Here is a 25143-nt window from a genome sequence, read left to right on the forward strand (position 1 = left end):
CATTTTGAAAAAAGGTACAATGTAAGTACCAAAATGTGTAGTGGTGCTGCCAAAGGAGGGTTATCCTATTTGGACAACTCTGAATCAGGCCCTATGCGCATTTTTTGCCAAGTGGGGCTCTAGTAAGCATAACATCGACACCTGTGACGCATTTTTCTGATTTGATTCATCACTTAAAAACCCATCTGCCTCTCATCTGTGGTGACAAGCATTATATGTAATTTACCTGCTTTATTTGCATCAAACACAAAAAAACTCCTATATGAGCAAAAGAAATCTAAGGACCATACGCTGTATGTAATATTTATTTTGCGTAAAACATAATTTTTTTATGAGGTCCGGTAACCAGGCAGTTCTGTTTAACAGTAAAACATTAGACGCAATAAATTAAAATATGTAGTTTGAAAAGTTATAGCATTTTCATTTAAGCAATAACTTCCATTTATCATACAGAATGGAATTGGTCCTTTTGATGTAACCAGGCTACTTTATAAATAGGATGGAATTAGATAACAAGCTTTAAATGTACCTTTAAGCGAACGTTAGGTAAGGCCATTTCCCCAAATGATGGGAAGAGGTTATGGTGAAAAAAACAAAACATTTTTTTTATACATATAGAAAGATACAACTGACATAATAGTGTTAGTCATTGGATTTTCGCTGTCAACACAATGATTACAGAGTCGAAAATGTATAGTGTGCTGTAGTCAGTGGGTGTTTATCATGTTTTACACATTAGTTGGATGAAGACTTGTTGTTTGGCTTCTTAGAACAACACGTTGTGAATTGCTTTAAGACTGGTGAATCACTAATTAATAGCAGATTTAATTGTAGATGTGACTAAGATAAGCCAAGCCTCTGTGTCTTAAAATGACTTAATCATTTTCTTTAACAAATTAGATGATCTACAGTTCATGTTCAATTTGCTATGCAGTTAAGTAGCCGACGGACGGAATACCGATTGACAGAATCCCCACAACCAAATGCCGACGGACAATATATCAAAATACAGCCAAAATAATGACACAAATAATACCAAATACAGTTTTTCCTAATATTTTTCAAAAACCGACTTGTCATACTTTACCCACCCAGTGGGATATCGACCATATGTATTTACACCATGCTGATTTAACAGTGTCAGTCAAGTAATTGTCAGTATTCAGCTGTAGGTCAATCACATTGATCCCTTCAATTTTAATTAATTCTAAAGAAATGTACACGCTGATTTAGAATAAGGAATATAGCTTACTTTTGGGCAAAGTAAAGTCACTTACCACATATACATTTTTGCTGTCTCAGCATGCTGTTTTATTTGTGAAATTTCTTTGGAATATCATCAGTCCAATTAAAGCTGCGGACCTTATGTCAATACTGCTGTGATGAATTAGTCATTTTTCACCTACATTTTTTAAATAAAGGCGCAAAGGCTGCATGCATGTCAAGTTCTGTTGTGTTACATTCAGTGCTGTTGAGATGTTAGCCAGGCCAAGGTAAAACTTTGGAGGCATGGTCTAATTGCAGGAGGCGTGGCCACATCCTCTTAGCCTAATTTCAGTTAAAAAAAGTTTTGATGCAGCCCTGGAGCAGGGGAGCCATAGAGCCTCTTTGCCAGGAGAAATACGGGCTCAGCTTCTCTGCAGTGCAGCACACTGCAGCATGTACTGTGCTGCTGCAGCTCGGGAGGTAGGGGGAGTGAGTGCTGCATTCCAGAGCCCCCAATAGGCCCCTCCATTGGCCCCAGGCCTGGGTAATTATTAACCTCCCTCTCGGCGGCCATGGTTACATTTGCAGATCCAGTTGAGCACAGATATATGTGTTGCACATAAAATTAATAAGCACATCTCAGTGAATGCTAGCTGCATCTCTTTGTGACCAAGATGCATATTCATTGTACCTGGTGGCTCACCAGTCTCAGGCATCGCATGTCACACAACATACTGAAACTAGATATACTGTAGGAGGACACATCTGGATGACAGAATACCAGCAGGATTTATATTCAGTAAGACAGGGTAGAAATATAAGCAAACTCACACTACTGGATTTGACAATATGGAATTGAAGTACGTACTCATATATACATACTAGGGGTGTATTCAATTACATACTGGATTTTTCAACAGCCCAAAAAACTAGCATGGTAAAAAAAAAACAAAAAAAACATGGATTGGCGAATTACTTTTTGTCGAATTTGCAGCTGTGTTTGACAGTTTTTTTTGTCATATTTTGCCAATGCAGTTTTGACTTTAAATAAAAGTGAAACTTCATCAGAGAAAAATGACTAAAAACAGCCCAAAAGCGGCTGCAATTGAATACTAAATTATTTGGGCTAGCCGGAATTTTCTTTTTACTTAATTCAATACCCCCCGTAATATATTAACAATGTATTAGTTCTGTGTCAGTATAGTAGGTATTTCGGTAGTACTCTTGTAAGCAATGAATAAGAAACATGTATACACTTACCGAAACCTGTCCATTGATTATCACTTCCTCTGAAAATCGAACTTTCACTGGATTAGACTTCAATCTTGCCTTTTTTGCAGCACTAATAAATGCTGATTTTGGTGACTTTGGAAAAAAGATAGGATAACATTAATACTAGTATTAATGAAGAATAATATCTCTTAACTTATCTGTAAATATCTCCCAATTTGACCACTCCGCTCTGCGCAAGATCTGTGTCTCTCTTCTGCACGGATCACTAGCTCCCATTCACTATTACAGGACTTTCATCGTGCTGCTCCCACCCTATGGAATGCCCTTCCACGCACAATAAGACTCTCTACTAGTCTCCAAACTTTTCAAGCATTCCCTGAAAACTCACCTCTTCAGGCAAGCCTATCATATTTAAGTACCACACACATAACCCTCTGAGGCATTCATGTATTATATAGCTTCCCTTTTGGACTTGCAACTTGGTGGGACTGCTATGCTATTATTGGTGCCTGTCCTTGTGTTTCTGCTTGTACCTCCATGTATGTCTGTTGTCGCCCAGTTTGTTCTATCACTGTCTACAATTGTAAAGTGCAACAGACTCTTCTGCACTATATAAGAAACTGTAAATAAATAAAAACAATTTAAGATTTTTCCCCTCTAATCTATGGAATGTTTTGCTCCAAATAAAAAAATTCTCAAACATATGTTTTGTTTTGTTATCACTCTCTGTCCTACCTTGAGGAGGTTGAGAGACTTAGATTATGAGTAACGGGTTGATGTGATTTACAATCGCATTTATATAATGGTGAAATTGCCAGAATAACCCTAAACTTAACAGCACCCCAACCCCAAATCTAACTGCAGCCTAACCATAACTGCAGCTCAACTCTAACCCTAAATGCAGCCTAACCCAACCCTTATTGCAGCCCAACCCCATTTGCATCGTTACTCCAATCTGAACTACAGTCTAACCATAACTGCAGCACTAACCCATCCCTAACCTTAAAAATCAGGTGTCAACATTGTCTGTTAATATTCATAGTGTTGACATGTTCAATGTCACCTCTCATCCACAGTGAAAATCCTGCCATTTTAACATTCTGGTGTGGACGTTCTGAATGCTAACATTATAAATATAGAACGTTAGGACATTGAATGTGGATTTCAGCAGAGCACCCAGTCCTTTATTAAAAAGGCAAGAAATATAGGCTGTCTTGAAGTCCTCTGAAACTGGAAAACAGCGTAACTAATAATGTGTTCATTTTGTTTATTGCATTTAAAAAGCTATATTTAAAAACACACACAGGACAAAGGTACTGCATTTAAGTTCCTGGATTCTGATTAGGTGTGGCCAAGACATTCGGTCAAAGGTCCCATAAGCATCTTAACGGAGTATGGTGTTATCTATTTGTTTGGCTCTGCTTCAGACAATTATATCTGCAACATCTCTCCTGACATTTACTACTGATTGCCTGCCTCCAATAAATGCCATTTGGACATCAGAAAAAATGTCAGGCAATAGTCCTTAGAGCCTGGAAGGCAATTCAGGATTTTTATTAGGCTTAGAGAACAACATGATCCTTGCCTTATTACATCTTAAGAGTATGCCCCCCTGTCTCTGATATTTTATTAAATAATGCTGTCAGAATAGGGGCTATCAATTGACAGTTTTATAAAGCTCAGCTGAATCTGTCTGATACAGGAGATTGTAATTTAGGTAATTTCCTGATAAAAATGCAACATTTCCTGATCTGTTATGAGCAAGGTCAATTTGTAACATGGACCTGCATTAAGTCATGTGACAAGTAACAATATATTAATACATAAATCAAAAGGTTTTAATGTATTAAATGGCATGCAGTTTATGAATGATACTGTACTCGGTACTTTACAGTAAAATTGCTTTAGTTAACATACATCAAACATATTATCTTTACTTACATTATTCATGCATTAGTCAACTGATTTATTGTCATATTCACTTGCCATTGACCAATTAGTTTAAGCTAATAGTAACAAACAAGGCTAGTTCACTTTAGTCCACCAATGATGTTATCAACTGGTGAAGCAACAGGTTGCCTCCTGGCTTGGCGCTGACCTGGACACAGTTTTAGCTTGGTAGTTCAGCCACTAGGTAAGTTGGACAGCTCCACATATCATCATAGCTGGAAGGATACCACTGCTCTTAACCCTTCAAGGTGATTGAAGCAGCACCTGAGACACCTCTGGATATCTCATGTTGCAGCATGGCAATCTTCTCCACTTTTACAATGGTTCTCCGACTGTGGCTGACAGCTGCAGTTCCATCCCAGAACCTGATTTGAGCAAATATGAATGCCTATGTGCAGAATGAGAATGGCAAGATTGTGCCACCTGAGCCAACGCCTGCTTGATAGGCTGTGGCCATTTGGGGAAAGTATTTCTGAAAATGGGGGAGTGTTGTTCCTGTTTTATGAGAGCAGTAAGGCCTGTGTCTTCCGATGCAGCTTTCTTGACCTCACAAGCAGGCAGGAGGTGGCCATTCTAAGTAAGCTTAGGCTTCCACTATTTGACAATGTTTGTGATGTGATCTGAGCTGAATCTTTTTAAACTTCACTTGGATCAAGATTCTGGTGTTACAGTAGGTGTCTTTGTTCCTCAGACGCATCCTTCCCGTATTAGCATATTTTTTCACAGCAACTACAGACAAATATTCTGCTTCTGTGCAACACTATCCCTCTCTTAATCACAACAAATTGCTCACCCATGGTGTAGACCTATGAGTCATTCTGAGCCAATCCTCAGGAACTTCTTCAGATCACAGGTGCTTCTGCTTGATCTAGCAAACCTTTTCCAGTGACAAGGCAAGTAACCCAGAGCTGTTGTTGTAGGCTCTGCTCTGGTTACAGCCACCTCAGAAATGTAAGGTGATTATAGATATGGCAAAATGCATACATTGGAAGTTGCAATCAAGAATTGTCATACAAGAGCTTTTTAAGTTTTTTAATACTTGGTGAGTTGTCATACAAGAGCTTTTTAAGTTTTTTAATACTTTTACTCCCAATAGTCTTGGAATAACTGATAATACTATGTTCTCATTATTTAGAATGAGAAAAACATTGGTGTATAAATGATTTTACCCTTGTGCACATCAATACAACAATCTGCAGGAATTTATTATGTTCTTTAAAACCAGTCAATTATCTAAGAAAGCACCCGAGTCTCCTTTACGTTAGCTAATAAAGTGTTCATATTAACCTTGGTGGGGGTGCAGCAGTAGATCACAGAGAGGTGGCTAGGCTGCAATGGTTAGAATCTTTCAGCATTTCAATGGAGTTAGATGTTTTAGTTCATCTTGCTTTTGGCTAATATTGTATTTCATTTAACACTATTAAAACCCTTTTTACAGGGCCCAGGTTGTTTTTTTTTGCCACAAATGTATTCATCAGTAAGAGTATTACATACTCACTATCGCTTTACATAACATAAACCTATATTCCACATCTACCAACAAATGGGGCATAATTACCAGCACAGGAAGTTTGTCTGCTGCTAATGTAAAGCCCCGTACACACGGTGCTATTTCTTTTCAATTTAATTCCGATTTTAACAGGATTGAATTGCATAGCATAGTGTACCCATTTGATTTTGATCTGATCTGTACTATATCTGTACTATATAGTCTTGCCTGCCCAGTCTATTTTTCTAGTTGATATAGACTGAACGGGAGCACGCATCGGCATAGAATTGGGATTGAATGCAGCTGAAAAACATTCAATTTCAATATTTTGTCAAAATCTAATCGAAAGTGACCCTAAATAGAACCATGTATCACTATGGTTCTAGTAAGGGGGAGGCGGAGTAGTGCAGTGTCTGATAAGATACTGAACAAAATTAATTAGAACTGGTGAATTATAAGCATGCACATGACATTTCCTGTTAATTGAGTAAAAAATAAAAAAATTAAATAAAGTTCACTTTAGAAATGTGCTGTAATTCTACTTGTAGAGTCATATGAGTATGATAAGTAGAGACAGGATTATATGCATTTGCATATTTGCATATGCATTTGCATATTTTGCCCATTCTCACTGGTTATTGCATATTTTACCTAAAATCTAGTGATGGTGCATGTTTTAGGCCCTGCCCCCTTTCCACCCGCGAGTCACAGCACTGCTTTTCCCTGCTGCTGCTGGCCAGGTAGTGGTAGAGTGTGCAGGTTGGGGCAATATCTGCGCACTGTGGGGAACCTTGGATGTACGCTATGTCTGACACTGCTCTAGGCTGCCAATCCATGTTGATAAAAGTCAGTCTGGGCGGATGCCATTACGAAGCTCCTGAACTTTTGCCTGCCCCTGGCCTGGGACTTTACACCAAGAGATATATTTCTGCAGCAGAGGAGACCGGCGGAAGGGTTGTGACATCACACGGCGCGGAGGAAATGCGGTGTCACAGTCAGTAATGCGGCGCAGGGAGGAAGCCTTCCACTGCACCAACCTCACACGCTATGCTGACATTTGATCCATCGGTGCTGGAGATGAGGGTCCATGCAGTTGATGCAAGAAGAGGTTTGGATGCTGCAGTCTGCTGTAGCAGCCAGGAAGAAAAAAAATCCTATGTACAGCACTAGACATCTGCAGATGCTGTGGGCCTATTTTTGAGGTTTATTTACAACTGAGTGTATGCTGATTTTTAAATAAATAAGTTAAAAATGACTTTTTTTTATTATTTAATGTAGCATATTTTAACACTTTTAATGCATATTTTAAGTATTTTTCATGCATATTTGCATGCATATTTCAAGCTTTTTATGTTGCACATAATCCTGTCTCTAATGATAAGAAATAAGAAGCGTTTCTCTCGATAACATTATCACTCTTGTTGTACTCACTGGGTATGGTTGCACAACTGTAAGGAGTATCGATTCCTTGCAGCTTCTGCAAAAAGAAAAAAATGCAATATTGAAAGATTGACAGGTTTCGAATAACTGAGGCATATTCAAGGAACAGAGCATGGGTGCATTCATAATAGAAAGGTTGCTGAGGTAATGGTATTAAAGGATAGGAATCCAGCATGAAATAGAGATCTGTGGAGTAAATAATGATGTAGAGATTTTGGGGGGTATTCAATGTGGTGGCGAATGGTGGCAAGGAAAAGCCATCCTCGCTGTCCAACCCCACTCACTGTATTACATTTTTACGAGATATCCTGATCCCCATAAACGGCGAGGTTCGCCGCAAACGCAGCGATTACGCTTCATTTTATTGTGAGCCCCGCCGTCTTAGTGGGCACACTCACCGTTTCCACCTCGCTGAAAAGAACCAGTGAGGTGGAAATGGCGAGTGAATGGAGGCAGTTGAATACTCTGATGGCGAGCTATCGGCACTGCTCACTGTCATAGCTTGTCTTAAGCATTGAATACCGGCCATAGACAACAAGGTTAAAATGTGGAAGGATTATGAAGATGTGTTTTTATCATTGGTGATACTTTTTGTGTATTTATTACTTTTAAAAGCACACATTTTTAAAGTGCTTACTGGGCTGCAATGATTTACAAAGCAATGGAAACCATAATTGTGTAACATTTAGGTGGGAATTCAATTACAGGACCAAAACCATCGGAAGCAGAAAACATCAGTTTTTCATGATTTATCCCCAATGTTTTTCCAATATTGTTTATTGGGCTATCCCATTAGATTGTCTGGAAAAAGAAATTGTCATGAAAACAGACAGATTTCAGTGTGTGTTCATGGGATCTGTATTGGGGGAACTGTTTCCCCCTCCAGAAGCAGGAGAAATATATTCCAGAATAAACTGCGGCACATGCCGGCTTATTGGGGATAATTAGATAGCCCCAGGTGAAGCAATTACCCGGGATTAATGATCGCAGGCAATTGCTTACCCCCTATTAATTGTGAAAACATTTAAATTGACTGCAAAAGTAACATTAATTACATGCTATGTAATACGGTTGAAAAATAACTTGAGATCCTAGTTAATAAGTTTGCACAAAGAAGAGTGAGCATATACTGGGCAGCAGCAGCAATACATGATCTATCATCACAAAATGTTATTTATTTCTGTATTTTATTAGCTATCATCATTTACTGATACGACACTACTATAATACCCTGCTGTAAAGAGAAGATTTAGTCATCCACATCTGAACCTGCACCTTTGACGCTTACAGTCTGAATTCTAAATCAGTCACAAAACGCAACCCAACATTCAGGTCCATTTTCCATCAGCAGAAAATATCTAAATTATGTCCCTATATTTATATATTGTGGTTCCTACAACAGGTACCTCCAGTGTTCTGTATGATCCCTATGAAACATAACATGTGCATGTTGGTTGTTCCTCATTATTAATACCACCTTCTCACTGCCAGTGAGAAAACCCAGTCTTTGCCGAGCATTTAAATGCCGGGGACTGGTCAACCCGTTTCGACCCGTGTCGGCATACCTGGGTCTCAAACCCGGGTAAAAAAGCAGGGTTGGAGACCTGGTAATTTGGGTACAGGTTGTACCATTCACACTGAGAAAAAAAACTGTTTTAAATGGCAAATTACGGGGTCGACATGATTCAGATTGCTTATGACTAAGCAATTATACTATATTTAACCCATAATAAACCTAACCAAGCAGCTATAACTAGCGCAACCCTATTGTAGGATTTCTTTACAAAATTTGTGTATCATTGCCAGAATATCACATTATGCATATCCCTAGCCCCGGCCTAGCTGTAACACTTACCTTGGACCAGATGTAATAATGCCTGAGTTTGGTGGCCATGCGGGATACTGTCCAAATTTTTATGTTTTTTTTTAAAGGGGCAATTATTTACAAGGCAAAACCATGCCTTGTGCATCATGCATGGCCACCGAAATCGAGCGCTATTAAATCTGGTGCCATAGCCTTAATCTAACCTTATCCCGAAACAATCATGTCAACATTGTGACTGTAGTGGTAATAACTGCATACCCTTCTGTGACTTGCAGTAGCTGCAGTAATTACTCCCTCCAACAGGATTGCTGCTACTGGTTGCTGATCCAGTACTGCAGATTACTGATAAAATGTACAAAAGAGTCCAGGATTCTGGGAATTTTCACAGACTCTCAAAAGAGTGGGGCAGTCTGCGGCATGCATCCCACTTCACTGGGGACCTGGGGGTTTGATGCATAGTTACCTACCATCCTGCATTCTGCAGGAGACTCCCTGAAATAGCAGCAGTCTCCCTCTCTCCCTCATTAGTCTAGCAATCTCCCTGATTTCCCCTAGCCCACATTACACTGTTACATTTTTAGGAAAAAAGGAATGAGATAGATACATTTACATTGAATCATCAGCACCATTTCCCAGCACTTTAGCAAGTATAGTAGCTCTCTTACTAACTGCTTTGGGGCTCATCTACATTTGGATATAAGTCATTTTACAAGATTCCGCTCAGATGTAGCAGTACACACCCGCGCTTCTAGGTGCCACGTTCGCAATCTCTTTTCACAATCTCTACATATAAGGAACTAGACACTCCCTTTGGGTGGAGCATGACATGCCCCCTCAATGGGGCACTGTGCTAAATTCTACTCCCAACTATAATCTCCCTGAAACTAGCTTTCAAAAGTAGGCAAGTATGGTTTGATGATGTGATTTGCATTATTGCAGTCCCCTGTTGTAATCTTTGAACAGCAGGTGTGGACCATGATGATGTTTCGTAAGTGTAAAATATGTTTTTGTTTTAAATGATATAGTGGGTTATTGCACCATGCACTTCTCTTTATACTTAAGACTACACAGATCGATAGATAGATAGATAGATAGATAGATAGATAGATAGATAGATAGATAGATAGATAAAGAAATGCAAATTCATTTTTGTCATTTAATTATAAAGGAGATACACTGTATGACCAATTGTTCCCCAATTTCATACAATTTATATGTCTTCTAGCGGAGACATCATGAAAGATCATTGACATCATTTTAAGCATTCAACAGTGTTTGCTGTTCTGTTCAGAAAATTGTACAAGCACAATTTTTCCCAGCTAAGGGCAGTGACACAGTAACATTCACTAATTAACAATTACATACACAATATATGCACTATATTTTCTTATTTTCTTTTTCATATATTTTCTTCTGCCCATTGGGCAGATGTATTAAGCCTTAAAAAGAGATAAATGCATGGGTGATAAGGAGAGATAAAGGTCCAGCCAATCAGCTCATTACTGAATTTTTTCAAACACAACCTGTAACATGGCAGTTAGCAGGTGATTGGCTGGACGTTTATCTCTCCTTATCGCCCTTGCATTTATCTCTTTTGAAGGCTTAATACATCTGCCCAAATATGAGATGATTGTGTATTTAAAGTTACAAGTACAGTACTTGCACTAGAATCTTTGTTTTGTGGTTGTACATATCACAACAATGGGCTTCATTCAGACCCATTATCAGAAGTGCAGAAATCGCTATTTGGGTATTTCCACACTTCTGCACAAGCGCTCATGCTGGAACACACATGTGCAAGCCCAGAAACAGTGTTCAAAGGGGATCACTGTTTTAGTGCTGGCAGCAATGATGTGTCAGGTGGCGGTGACTGAGCATTTTGTGAGAGTGGTCTGGACATAGCTGGTGTCCAGATTGCTCAGGTGAGGGTCACATTGGCTGCATGATGTCACACAGAGCCATTGCAACCCCAAACCCCATTGCAACCCAAACCCCATTGCAACCCCAATAGTTATGCAACCAGACAGCAACTGCTTGATAAAGCCCTATAGAAGGCGAAATGCATCAGCACTTTCTATTTAGTACCTTGTCCTATGCTCCCCCCCCACACACACAGCATAGCGCATAGAGTTAATACTGGCTACACTACAACTGACTCTGAATCAGATGTGCTATCAGTTTTGTTTATTGTTCCCATACTCCAATATAATATCAGTATCATGTTTACCATAAAAACAAGATTATTTTTAGATGCAACTTAAAAGACCTCACTTAATGCCTATTACTTGTCCTGAACCTAAAGATGGTACCTCCTATGATGACATCCTCAAAATCCTATTGTGCAAAGAACAGCTCTTTATGTACTACACTACTAGTAATCAATGATATTAAGGCCATCTAACTGACCCCAATGACAGTGAATGGAATCAGGCTCTTGAATTGAGCAGCAAATACAATGATTTTATTGACAAATTGAACCCTTACATTGTTGGATTTGGCTTCTGACATCGTGTGACTTGCATAAAGGAAAGAGGAAATGGCACAATAGCCACCAATTTTGGTTATACTGTCACTTTAAGACATATTTTACAATTATGCAAAGCCTTTCAGTGACATTGTTACAGGGTTTACTGCCATTGTGCTTGGCTTTTGAACCAAATAATCAGCAAGAAGCATTCATAAGTTTCTTTCATTTTGTCAAGAAATGTATTAGATCAGAATATGCCATGAGCTTAAAGTGACTAAGCTAAGTAAATCTTCTTTCAGTCTTTAATGTCTTTCATTAATGTGAAAATGATGGCGCACAGACATTTGAGCAATGATTTGCAATGTTAATGCAGTCTGAAAACAAAGGCATAGGGGGAAATTTACTAAGCGAAATATGCCTAAAATAGGCGTATAAGCTAAATACGCCTATATTACGTGTATTCGTATTTTCGGCATCTACTATGCCAAAAATAGGCCTATTCCTATTCATATTCATGGCACATTCGTATTCGTATTTACGAATATGAATGTATACGCCATTGAAAGAATACAATTAGGAATCACCATTCATTCAAATGGTGATTCGTGATTTACCAAGCGGCCGTATGCAATGTAAGGCCGCTATATAGCGGGAACAAGACACTAATTGCCGGTAAAATATGCCTGGAAAAAACAGTTAATTTTCCAGGTGTATTTGGGAGATTCGTGCAGGCTTCAGTGTAAAAAAAGTAAAAAATAACCATAACCAGCCCCTGGCTCAAAGAGCCAGTCCTGGTTTTAAAACAGGGAACAAACCAAGTTGGGATTCCCTGTATTTTTAAAAACCAGCAACAGGCCCAAGGGCAAGTCCTGGTTCAAAAAATACGGGGGGGAGTGAAAAGAGTAGGGGTCCCCCGTATTTTGTGAACCAGGACCAGGCCCAACCAGCCAGCAGGGTAATGAACAACAAGTCCCCCCCAGCCAAAGCATTACCCCTGACGGGTCAGCCTGGGGAAGTGGGGTCCCCCCTCCAGAATTTACCTGCCCAGGCTACGAATACGGCAGAATGCGACTGGCTACATCATCTTCAAAATACGAATCTGTAAATATTACAGATTAGTAAATCCAGTCGTATTCTGTCACATTAAGAATACGAATATGACTGGAAATTTATCACATAGTATTCAAACAAGCTTCTTCTGGTGCACCAAAAGAATGACCATACAAAAAATATAAGTGATGTGATGTGATATTCATTCTAAATACTTTGTAGAGAATTGTTTATAGGTAATGACTGCCGAAAGTCTGGAGCCCAAGGACATCACAAAATGGTAGCTTTTCACTTTTGTTATGTTTTACGAGGCCTTAAATACAGATGTCTTAAGTTGTTTTTGCCTTTAGATTTGTCTTTAGCAAGTGAAATATATTATCAATTGGGTTGAGATCAGAGTATTCGCCTGGCCATTGCAGAATAATCCACTTCTGTTCCTTTAAAAACACCTCCTGGGTTGCTTTCACTCTTATGTTTAAGGTCATCTGTACTGTGAAGTGCTAACCAATCAATGTTGTTACATTTGGTTGAAGCTGATCAGACGGTATATTCCTATATATCTATATTCTGCCTCCTGTTACATCGTAATAAAGACCAGTGACCCAATGCCATTGGATGCCAGGCTTTTCCATTCCAGTACACTGCCTTGACTTTACAGATCATGAGGTATGCTTCCGATCATAAGCTGTTCTAAGCCTTCTTTTTCTGTATTCGTGTTATATACTTTTGGTATCCCCATCAGCTGTACCAGCACTCTGTAGCTAGGCACTGTATTATTTTTGAAACACACCACAGAGAGATTAAACACTCCTAACATTTAAACATTAATTATCTTTTCTTGTGGTGCAACACCTCAGCCTGAGTGGATTTGATCCTTGCATTGCCAAAAGAATCAGGGATCAACCAACTCCCTTGTAGGCAAAATAGATCACCCACCGATTCTTAGCTTTCTGTGTGCACTGCCCACTGTTATTTCCTCATCTGTCTGCAGTCTTGCGAGGATTCGCTAAACTACAACCCAGGCCACCCAGCTAAGGGCAAGGCCACCCTGCATTCCATATTACTCCCCTCCCCGCAACGTGCCTGCAAGATTTCACCTACTGTGCGAGCACTTCGCTACAAAGCGGAGTGCTTACACATCACCAGTAGATCCCTAGCCACCCCTCCCCAATGGTCTGAACACACCTACACTGTCCAAACTCCGCCCCCACCACCCCTGCAACCCCTCCGCATTACCCTCCTGCCACTCCATCACCTTCCCCTCCCCCAGCACACCTTAGACTGCGGACCGCTAGGGGGCACCAGCCAAAATCTTGCCTAGGGCATCAAATTGGTTAGGGCTGGCTCTGCCTAATTGTTTACTGATGTTGCAGTTAAGAGGATGTTATATAGAAGTAATGTGCTATACACGTGGCAGTAGTAATTCCCACAAGGCATTATATATTTATAATGCATTGATTATAGGTTATTTGTACAGTACATAAAGTCAATAGTCCTAGTTCTTTATGAGATGAGACCATACCATCTGTGAGAACTACAAGCAGGTATAACAATAGCTGTGCCTTAAGATATAATTATAACTGCTGCACATAGCGTATACTTTTGTTAAATTAGCAAATAATCAATAAAACTGCATTTCGAGTGAGGCCTAGGGAAATATACAAGAACTTTTGAAAGACAAATCACAAGACATGATGATTGATTTTTGTGGTGTAATGAGAAACCAAGAATTTCCAGTTACTGGCATAAACATTGCACTGATAGATCTGTATAATAAGTCTGTGCTTTGCATAGCTGAAGAGACACTCAACTGTGCCCACAGTACAGCGTGAACAGATGGTACATAATATTTCCCTCTTTTCTATCAATCTGTACAATGATGCCCAGTAGAAGGCTGTGCATACTCATTGTTTCATCTCTACTGTCTGAGTTTGGCAAATTGAAGTTTTACATCATGAATTTTACACTTCGTTTGTTTTAAATAACATTTAGTAATAAATAATTGCCATAAACTTAATGGTACATTAAGATCAATAAATCAGGCCAGACTAGAGAATGTTTTTCTTTTTTTTTATATAAAATGTGTGGGGACACTGGGGGAAACTGCTTGTAAAGAAAAGTTGCTTCTAGGAGATCTCTGTAAATAAGTAGAGGTAGTCACTCTGGGCCTTATTCTGGTTGGTGCGTACTTTCCCGAATACTTTCAGATGGCGATTTTTAGCCGTCTGCGCATGCGTGGGGAACGCTATGCGCATGTGCCACGCATGGTCTCCGTACTTGTACTCACTAATACTAACACTACACTAATACAGAAATGTGCACCGCAATCACTCGGGAAATATGGGCGTATTATGGGCGTCATTCGGAACTACACAGGGGCGTACTTTCAAAGTGGGCTAAACTGGGCGGAAACATGGGCGGACACGGGGGAGTGCACTTATTTTGGTAGGCGTGCATTCGGACAGCACACCGAATGCACGCAAACAAAAAGGCTAGAAATATGCGGTGTCCATAAGCAAGTATTGCTTTGCGGACACCACTCGTTCATGCGCTAGGCAATCGGAATGCCTAATCACTACAACCAATGTCAGCTGAACACAATACAATCCACTCCTTTACTCATTACTTGTTAATTACACACTTGTCAGTGCTTCAATTGGAACCATTGCAGCTTAAATGGACCATTACTAAACACACACATATATGCTGCACTTTTCACACACTTTTACACTGCAAATAATGAACACAACTTAATATTAATAATAGAAATACACATGTCACTTCTACATGTATCAATTAAACCACACATTTGGGGGAAACAAAAAAACATTTATTACATGAACTTATAAAATAGAAACCGTCACAAATTAAAAGGTACCATTGCAGGAATAAAATTAAATAATATATCATAAATACATGTATTCTTAACATACATAGCCACAGCAGAATCATTAGGAACACATCAGGTGGCTTCACAACAAAAGTATAGCACCAACACTTCAAGTACAGCAGACAGAAATGGTAGCCGAAAGAGGGCAACAGGGGAACCAAACATGACATTCGAACCGAGGGCAAATGTGGGTACCCTCTGCACGGAATTGGACACAGGAAGCTGACACACACAGCTCAATGAAAGATTTGGGAAGACATAAGGGTGGAGATTAATGCGGACACAAGTTAATCTGCGGGCACGTTTGCCCCTGGCAGGCTCCTTGCCACGTGCAGCAGCTCTTCGCCCACGGCCACGGCCACGTACAGATGATGGCCCAGGTGGAGCAGATGCTGGTGAGGGGGGGGGATGGTGTTCCCCCTCTGCCAGCAGGGAGTGCTGATGGTGGGAATGCACCAGAAACGGATGACAATAGGACCCTATTGCTGGCAACTAGCTCCACCATAAGCTCATTATGGTGGAGGAGGAGGTCATTTTGCCGCAGGGCTTGATCAGCCAGCACCTGCAGGCTCGCAGCAATTGATTGCTGGGTGGCAGCCATAGCCTGCAGGCTCCCAGCGATAGTGTGCTGGCTGCTGACCAAACCCTGCAAGACCTCCTCGGTCCTACGCACCCGCTCTGATGCCGACTCTCCCTGCTGCTGAATATGGGAAAGCACCCACCTGTCCAATTCAGCCTCGGTCAGTGGCTTCTGCTGCTGCACGGGCCTGGTACTGGTGGCAGGTGGCACAGACTCCTCAACCTCAAGAGATTCTGGCCCAAGCGGTGGGGATGCTGGTGAAAGAGAACATTACAATTACAACACATTCCATGCAAAATTAGGACCAGCTACTTATGGCATGGCAAATAATTACCTTCAAGCAAAGAAGCCATGACTTCCGCTGGGGCCTCGCTGTCGACGTTGCTCACCCCCCGGACCTCCTCTACTGCAATGCAGCACTGTGCCATCTCCTCCAGGGGGGTGAGCTTCAGCTTTGATGGCATGGGGCCAGCCCCAGAGGTGTGGCTGTGTTCCCACCGCTGGGTCAATTTCTTCTTGAGGTTGGTTTTGAAGTCGTGCCACCTGCAATCAAAGTGTACATATTACTACATGTCACTCCTCGTGTTTGCTGTAGCACACATTGCTATCTGCAACAGATGACAACATGTGCTTCATTACACACAACTTACATTCAATGAAAATATAAAAACAACCCTTAGAAGATACATTCACACTCACCCTACAATAACTATCGATTAAATGACATGGCAAACATGTCTGTGGCTCCAAGCAACGTGACCCGCCATTGACCAACACCATCTAATATCTAATGAAAACATTAGTGGTCTTGTACTGCTCAAATGTAACACACATGAACTTGCCTCTTCTTAACGTGCTCCGTCTCACGAACTTGTGGAGCCACCGCATTAATCTCCGCCGTTATGTCCTCCCAGATCTTCTATCTCCTTGTGTGTGTCAACCTGTCCTGTGGACACTCGATCCAATCCCGTGCGCGGGGCACCAGGATGGCAAGCTCCTGCGCTTCGAATGCCATGTTTCTGCTGCTTGGTTCCTCTGTTGCCCTATTTCGGCCACGCCCATGGCCACTGGCACCGCCACTGCCACGGCCACTGCCACGGCCACCTGTCGCTGTACTCGAAGTGCTGGCCTGGCTACTCTGTTGGGAAGCCACCTGTTGTGATCCCAATGATTCTGCTGAGGCTGAAGATGGGCCAGCTGCCGATTGGCCTGATGTGGATGGCCCATCTGGCTGCTCTTCTCCCACTGGCTGGTCTGTGTTGAGGGGGACATAGGAGGTGCTGGAGTCCATGTGGGAAAACAGGTCCTGCAACACCTGGTCTTCCTCAGATTCTGAGCCAGCCATGTTTGCAACAACATTGCATTTTTCTAACACACCTTTATATCCTATTTCTGTAATTGGCGTACATCAGCGACACCCTGCGTTCCGTACGGCAGCGTCGACCGTGCGGCGCATAGGCCACGCCCCTAGCTGCGAAAAAAAAAACCTGGCAAACATAGTAAGTCTGATTTAGTAGGTAATTGCAGATTTGTACTCCAATGACCAAATAAAACTGAGGTCAGACATGAAATGTATATGTGAATGTTCATCTGTACTGTGCACTTGTTTGGTATGTAGTACAAATGACACTACCCATTCCATATGTAAATCCTTTCCACCACTTAGGCACTAGTAATCCGTGCAAACCCATGTTTGGTGACTGTAATAGATTATATATAATGGGTTGGCAACTTATTACACACTGTCTGTTTAGAAGATACTAAGTAATGGCATGGTCTGCTCAACTATGCAAAGGTACAGCAAGTGTGGGTTTGCGATGCAATGGGTTAGCCGTCTGTTGTGGCGCATACACGCTGTTAATGACAAAATGAACAATAAAGTTAATACCAAATATCACTCTGATCAACCAATGACAGGACATGATTGCTTGAATTGTGCCATTGCTAAGATGGCGGCCTATGGGAGAGCAGCACCCTTCTCTCCTGCGGAGCTGAGGGCACTGGTCTCCGTTATGGAGACCAGGCTGGGGCGTGCCGGCCCTTTTATTACAAACCGGCAGAAGCGCCATGCATATGCAGCGGCCCGCAGGTGCATATTCGCGCGCACCCAGGTGCGCAGGACCATCGCACAGCTGGAGCGGCGATGGTCTGATCTCAGGCGGCGCCAGCCTGATAAGCTCCAGCAAATACGGACCAGCATTGCTCGATTTAAGTGTTTACCCATTAAATGCCCAATTGTACAATATTGCTGACATGACCATTTTTAAACCAATAAGGTAACCTGCCTGATCCATGAGTTAAACATGGCATACACTATATGTGTGGTAATTCCTGTTTGACACCCTGTAATGGTGATAAAATATGTAATTGGGTAGGATTAATGTTTGTTATGCTTACAATGGCCCAAATGTCACATCATAACTGCCATGTTACAGCCTGTGTTTTCTAAAAGCCACTAAGGAGCTGATTGGCTGTACATTTATCTCTACTTATAACCTTTGGATTTATAGCTTGATAAGGCTTAATACAAATGACCCCTAATTGGCACTTTTTTGTTTTTTCTCAAACACAGCACGGGAACGAGCAAGACAGGCCCGAGAGGAGGCAGAGGCGTCCCAGGCCCAGGAGGAGGCGCAAGAAGCTATGGACGAGGAGGTGGTGTTTGAAGAAGGGGTGGCGGAGGAAGTGGAGGCGGAGGAGGTGGCAGAGGAAAGGGAGGAAGTGGAGGAGGAGGAGGTGGCAGAGGAAAGGGAGGAAGTGGAGGAGGAGGTGTGGGCAGTGGAGGCGGAGGTGGTGCCAGTGGAGGAGGAGGTGCCAGCTGAGGCCCCAGAAGAAGAGGAGGATGAGGAGGCCTGTGAGGTGGTGCAGGCGCCCGAAATTGGTATGTATAGATAAAGAATCATTATTCCTTTTGTCATCTACTATTTGCTATGTAGCACTGGTGATTCAATTGTGTTTTAAAATACTATAAAGTCATAAAACAAACTGGGTAGCAACAGACACACTTAGGGGTTAGATAGGGTGGGCAAACCATCCCTTTCATCCTGGACACATATTAATGACACAGGTTGTGGGGATGGCTTTCAGGTCGATTTTAAGTGCCACTGAACCAGTGTAGTTAATCTGTATCCTGGAAGAAAGGGATGACGTGCTAATGTAAGGGTTACATGTCCCTGCTGCAAGCGTACAATCTGTAGCCTCATATAGGTGAGTAGAGTTTACAGGTGATTGATTTTTCAAAACTAGATTCAGTATGGCATAAATGGAGTATGGACAGGCGTGGCTTAGAATGGAGTAACAAGTGGTCAGTGCCCCTGGGCCCTCCTCTAGCTAACCACCCCCTGCGGTCTGCATGTATTGTTGGCACCATAATTTTGTGTTGATTTGGTCTTAGTAATGATTTTGTGCATGGGAGTGGGTTAGTGCTACAGCTTCACCTACCTGGCATTATGACAATGATTTATGGAGCAGACCATCAGCAGGCAAGCCATGCTTGATTGCACAAATGTACTGTGCATTCCTGAGATTATTTAATTGATGTATGACTATGTTAAATGTATGCATGATTATCATTACTAATTGTACCCTTTTTAACATGCCCACAGATGAGCCACCCCAAGCAGATGAGGGTATCCGTGGGGCCCTTATGCGAGTAAAGACCCACATACAGCTGGCGCTTGCGGCTATCCAGGACCTCACGGACCTGCTACAGTAAATTTTTGTTGGTAATTTGAATTAAAAAATAAAAATAAAATTATTAATAAATAGTTGTAAATAGTTAGAAGTTGTCTGTGTGTTTTTTTTACATTAAACAGTATATGTGTAAATTGTTTAGATTATTTTAAATTAGTAAAATGTACATACTGTATATAGATGTATGTTATGTTCACATGATGTAAGGGTTAATGTGTGTAATGAATGTAGTAGTAATGTGGTTCAGTATGTATTAGGATTTAATTGATTCAAATAGAAAACAATCCCTTTTTAATGAGGTTGCCTAATTGCATAAGTGGGTCATGTGATCGATTTCTGTGCTCAGATAAATAGTGTTGTATTTAGCGTAAATACTCCGCATCGGTGCGTACGGCCAGGTTCCCGTACGTTCTGACGCGGTAAGACCGTGCTTACGCTGTAAGACCGTGCAGAATCTGTACGTGTCCACCGCACACGCAAGGTTTGTATGTCGTCCGTACACACGCCCTCTTCTTAAAGAGTGAGTCCGTCCGAATGCGGAGGCTCGGTGGGCGTTTCTACGGACGATGTCCGCATAGCGTTGCGTGCAGCCCGCTCCGTAAGAATTCGGGAAAGTACGCACCGATCAGAATAAGGGCCTCTGATATAACACTGCATTCCTCTGAAGATCCTGACTTATTCTTTGTATTACATAATATGTACTATTTATGTGACAGCAGCTCACAGTGCAGAAAGAACACAATACACTTCATCCTTGGTAAATCCTGGGTGCAGCACAACTGAGACTCCTTTCATGCTGCCTGTCTAACTTGGCTTGAAGGGAGAAGATCCCTAAGGGGGGGTTCAATTAAGTGCCATCTTTCAACTAGCCGAAAAACTGCCCTTTTCAACATTTTTAGGTTGAATTTACATCCAACCTATCCCCCCATAAAAATGTTGACACAGTTGAAAGACAGTGAATTTGCGGGCCTTTTCACACCATTGTTTTAGTCATTTTTCACAAATGCCAATTCAACCTCCAAAATCAGTAAATCAGCTTTGGTGGAAAAAAAGACTAAAAATGGGCAGAACACCCGCAATTGAATACTAAAGTCAGATTTTTTGGCTAGCTGAAAAAGACTCCCCTAAATCTGCCAAACAGATGTGTTTGCCAGATTTAGGGATTCTCCTTATTTATCAAGCAATTTAAGAAGTGCATTAATAGCAAATGCACAAAAAAATTATTATTCAATTAAATAATTTCTTCTCGATTAAAATAATAATTATTTATTTTTATTATTTTCTTTTTAAGTTATGCTTTTTTTCTTTTTAACAAATCTCTATCCAGAAGCTTAAGACTACTGGGTCACACATTAATTATGCTGTCTTGCTCTTTTTGGCCAATAGCACGGTACAGTTGCCCCTAGGAATTTTATTCTGACAAATAGCCCCTACAATAAGGTATAGATTGTTTATTATAGGTCACATAGGACCTTTTCATATCATAACTCTAGTCTGCAGTGAGGTGTAACGATCATGTGGCCAGGTCCCACTGTGAGGCCCGGCTTCCATGCGTCCCAAAACTCACTTTGATACCCAGAATTAGTGTGTCAGAGAGGGGGCGGGTTATAAATTTCTCTAGCGCTTACGGACTTAAAAACGAGGCTTGGCTGTTATGTATTCCAGCCCTCACTGGGGGACCCGCGGTCAGCGTGTCAAGGAAGGACGGGATATGCGCATTGATTAAATTGTATCTTTTATTCATGCTTTATATATATATATAAAAATTAATGTAAAGTCAATCCAATCGCTTATTGGTTTTTAATTTATTATAGGCGCTGCATCTTATTTGTTTGTTGTAGTAGGGTCTGAGCACTGGAACGCTCAGACCCTACTGCGCATTTCTGAAACTCTGGAAGTGGCAGGCCATTCTTCCAGTGATTTTTGTATTGCTGCTGCTGGCAGCAGCACAGCATTGTGGAGACTGAGAACTAGTGTGCTCAGACTCCACTGTACATATGCAGATTGCCAGAAAATGGTTGCCGTTCCATTTTTCTGGAGATTTCGGCAGTGCTTCTGCCATGGTCGCTGGAGTCAAGAGGGTACGTTTTTGGAAAAATGATTGCACCCATTATGAAAACTCCACTGTCCCCATGACCTATCAGAAATAGCAATTTTGTTCATCTTGATCGTCACCACTCAGCTGCTGCTGAGAAATACCTACTTACTGCTGGTCTCTGTTTAAGATGCCGCATACACGCACTGACTTCAGACACTGTACGGCGCATGTTCACACATGGTCTTGCAATTTAGCATTAGCAATCGTCACTGAAGCTGCAGTAACAATTCAATGTTTATGATGTGCATTGTACACACATTTCATGATATGCTATAGCTTACAGAAGTAGCTGCATACAGTATAAAGGCAGCAGATAGCAGCCTGTAAGCCACCAGCATTGCAGGATATAACTGAATACATTATTAGAGCAAACCAAGTTAGAAATAAAAATGACCTCGGCATGGAATGTGCTCTAATATAAACCCGTGATGTGTTATATCAGAGCACATGATATTCTCTCTCAAGTGGCTTCGGATCTATTAAAACATATATTTTTCCCTCATTTCAGATACATCCATGGTTAAACATCTACCAACATTGAATAGAACAATTTGTATGAGCAGGCTGCAAATGAAACTAATTGAAACAGACATGATTCGGGAATTCTATTTATACAATGGCAATATTGTAAAGCGGTATGTCCTCACTACAACACCAAAAGTAGCAGTGGTGAGTGACTGTCTGCACCTGACTACAGACACCTCACTGTAGGCTCTTCCCTATTACCAGTGGTGTTTTATCAAAGGTGGAGACCATACGCAACCTCCTCCATATGAGCCCCCTCCTCTGTAGCCAGTGCCTGACAGCGCAATACAGAGGGGAATGGTGTGAATGCCATTCTTCCAGAGATTTCCTTACTGTGGGAAATTGGCCGCTGCACCATTAACCTTGTGATTTGTGCAAAGATGCTGTCACCAGCAGGGGACTCCAGAGTGGTGTTGGTTGTGTGGTGTGGCCCCCTTAGGTGGGGTGTGCACCACAAACACAACACCCATTCATTAGATACGCCACTGCCTATTATTATTATGTATGACCCAATGTTTACTACAGTTTTCATTATAGTTTTTGTAGTATACTGTATATTGTAAAAATTGTGTATTTTACAACATTGACTTTGACTGCACAATTCCTCTACTGATCCACCAAAGAGATTAATCATACCCATGGCCACTTTCGAATAGGACCACCCATATAATATTGATATAATGTACTCAAATGTGCCTAACTTTCGAGAATGATCCTGAGCATAGCAAAAAAAAACAAGCAACTTTGCAAAACCAAGAAACTGGAATCATCAGCAACCAGAATATTGAATTAAGAAAATGGCTTAATTAGTCCTCAAGAGAGGTCCTGCCAGGCTATCCATCAGGGGCTTAACTAGTTCTTTGTGGTCCCCATAGCAACATCTTGACAGGCACGCTCACCCCCTGCTGTTGCCACTACAGTGCCCCTAGGGGGAGCTGGAAAGATAAAGTGCATGAGAGGAGTGATACAAAAATAGTGTCAGGGAGAGAAAGGAGCAGAAGAGAGGGGAGGGGGTCAAGGACAGAGGGAGGGTTTTATAGAAAAAGTGGGAATGAGAGAAACATATACAGGAGTACGACAGAGGGTGATAGGAAGAAAGGGATGAGAGGGGAGCAAGTGAGAATAAGAGAGTGTTGGGGAGAGAAAGAGAGGAGACAGAGATAGAGAGATAGTATGAGAGAGTATGTGTGTGTCAGGGAGATAGAGAGAGTGAATGTCAATGAGAGAGCGAAAATGATAGACAGTGTCAGGGAGAAGTAGGGTCAGTGTATTACACCACATGGTAGAACAGCTTATATGGTACTTGATTCCTAGCACGGCGCCCATCGGGTTGATCGCATGCCTTAAGTTTATGGCACTTAAGGCATGCAATCAACCCGATGGACCCGATTTTATGTCAATCACCAGTGTATTTGCCGGTGAAAGACAAAATTGCATTGATCGGGTCCATCGCGGGCCATTATAATGGGCCTCGACGCGACTGACGCAATCAACCCGGTTTTCCCATAGAGAACAATGTTAAATTACTTTTTAAAGTTAAAATCGGGTTGATCAACCCGATTTTACATAGGGAACAATGGGCAATGTGCCAATATGGCCAATTTCTCATTGTATAGGGTTAGAAAGTATGGTTAATGTCCCCCCATTGTTAACGCCACCCCACTATTGACGCCAACCCAAAGCGTGGCGAGCGCAGCGAGCCCGAGAGGGGCGGCGGTACGCGTCCTCCGACCTTTTCATACCCCCACTATGCACGTTGGCGTGGAGTTGACTTTATATAGTGTGGCGAGCGCAGCGTGCCACCGAGCCTGAAGCTGCGCTCGCCACGCTTCGGGCTCAGTGGCTCGCTGCGCTCGCCACACTATATAAAGTCAACTCCACACCGACGTGGATAGTTGGGGTATGAAAAGGTCGGAGGACGCGTACCGCCACCCCTCGCGGGCTCGCTGTACTCGCCACGCTTCGGGTTGGTGTCAATAGTGGGGTGGCATGAACAATGGGGGCCATTTCAACCATCAGGGGAGTTTGCTATTAAAATGGGGGGTTTTGGGGCTTTTTACATTGAAATCACTGTAAAATCGGGTCTCAGGGACCATTTTACATTGATTCCAATGTAAAAATCAGGTCGGTCGCATCGTATGCGATTTGGTTGGCATGCGATGCGATCGACGCGATTTTTCCGACCCGATCAATACAATCAAAATCGGTGGCGCCGTGCTAGGAAACAAGTACCGCTTATATACATTACTCCAGGTAGAGCCTCCTTTTACACATTCAAAGTAAAGGCCCCTTTTCCAAATTAGGCCAAATAGAGCCCACTATACACATTACACCAGGCAGAGCTCCATTACACTCATTATGCCAGTTAGAGCCCCATTGCACATTATGCCAGTTAGAGAACCCCCTGTAAAACTTATGCCACGTAGAGCCCGTTATACACATTATGCCAGGTAGAGCCCCATTACACATTATGCCACTGTTACAATTGTGTGTGTATGTATATATCTGTATGTATGTATGTATGTATGTATGTAATGCGTGTACTTACACATGTTTGACTTTGGAGTAGCAACTTCCACCAGCCAACTCCTACTGCTCAAATGCTGAGGCTCTTCACTCTGCAGGGCACAGTGGGTAGGCTGGGGACATGATGTCTCTCTCACAAGGCGCTGCGGAGTGTGGACACAGAATGAGAAC

At 41.8% G+C, this 25143-nt stretch overlaps 1 protein-coding gene across 4 annotated transcripts in view; it reads right to left on the bottom strand.

Moving 5' to 3' along the window:
• Positions 1-25143, bottom strand: part of FRMPD4 (FERM and PDZ domain containing 4) — a 395081-nt gene that overhangs the window by 37281 nt on the left and 332657 nt on the right. For all 4 annotated transcript variants that reach the window (XM_083174315.1, XM_083174316.1, XM_083174317.1 and 1 more), the window contains 2 exons: positions 7310-7355; positions 2467-2571 (listed from right to left, as the gene is read on the bottom strand). In XM_083174315.1, the coding sequence (XP_083030441.1) occupies positions 2467-2571; positions 7310-7355 (151 nt within the window). The remainder of the gene's footprint in view (positions 1-2466; positions 2572-7309; positions 7356-25143) is intronic.

Source organism: Crinia signifera, chromosome 2 (assembly GCF_055691185.1).
Source record: "Crinia signifera chromosome 2, ASM5569118v1, whole genome shotgun sequence".
Lineage (NCBI taxonomy): Eukaryota > Metazoa > Chordata > Amphibia > Anura > Myobatrachidae > Crinia > Crinia signifera.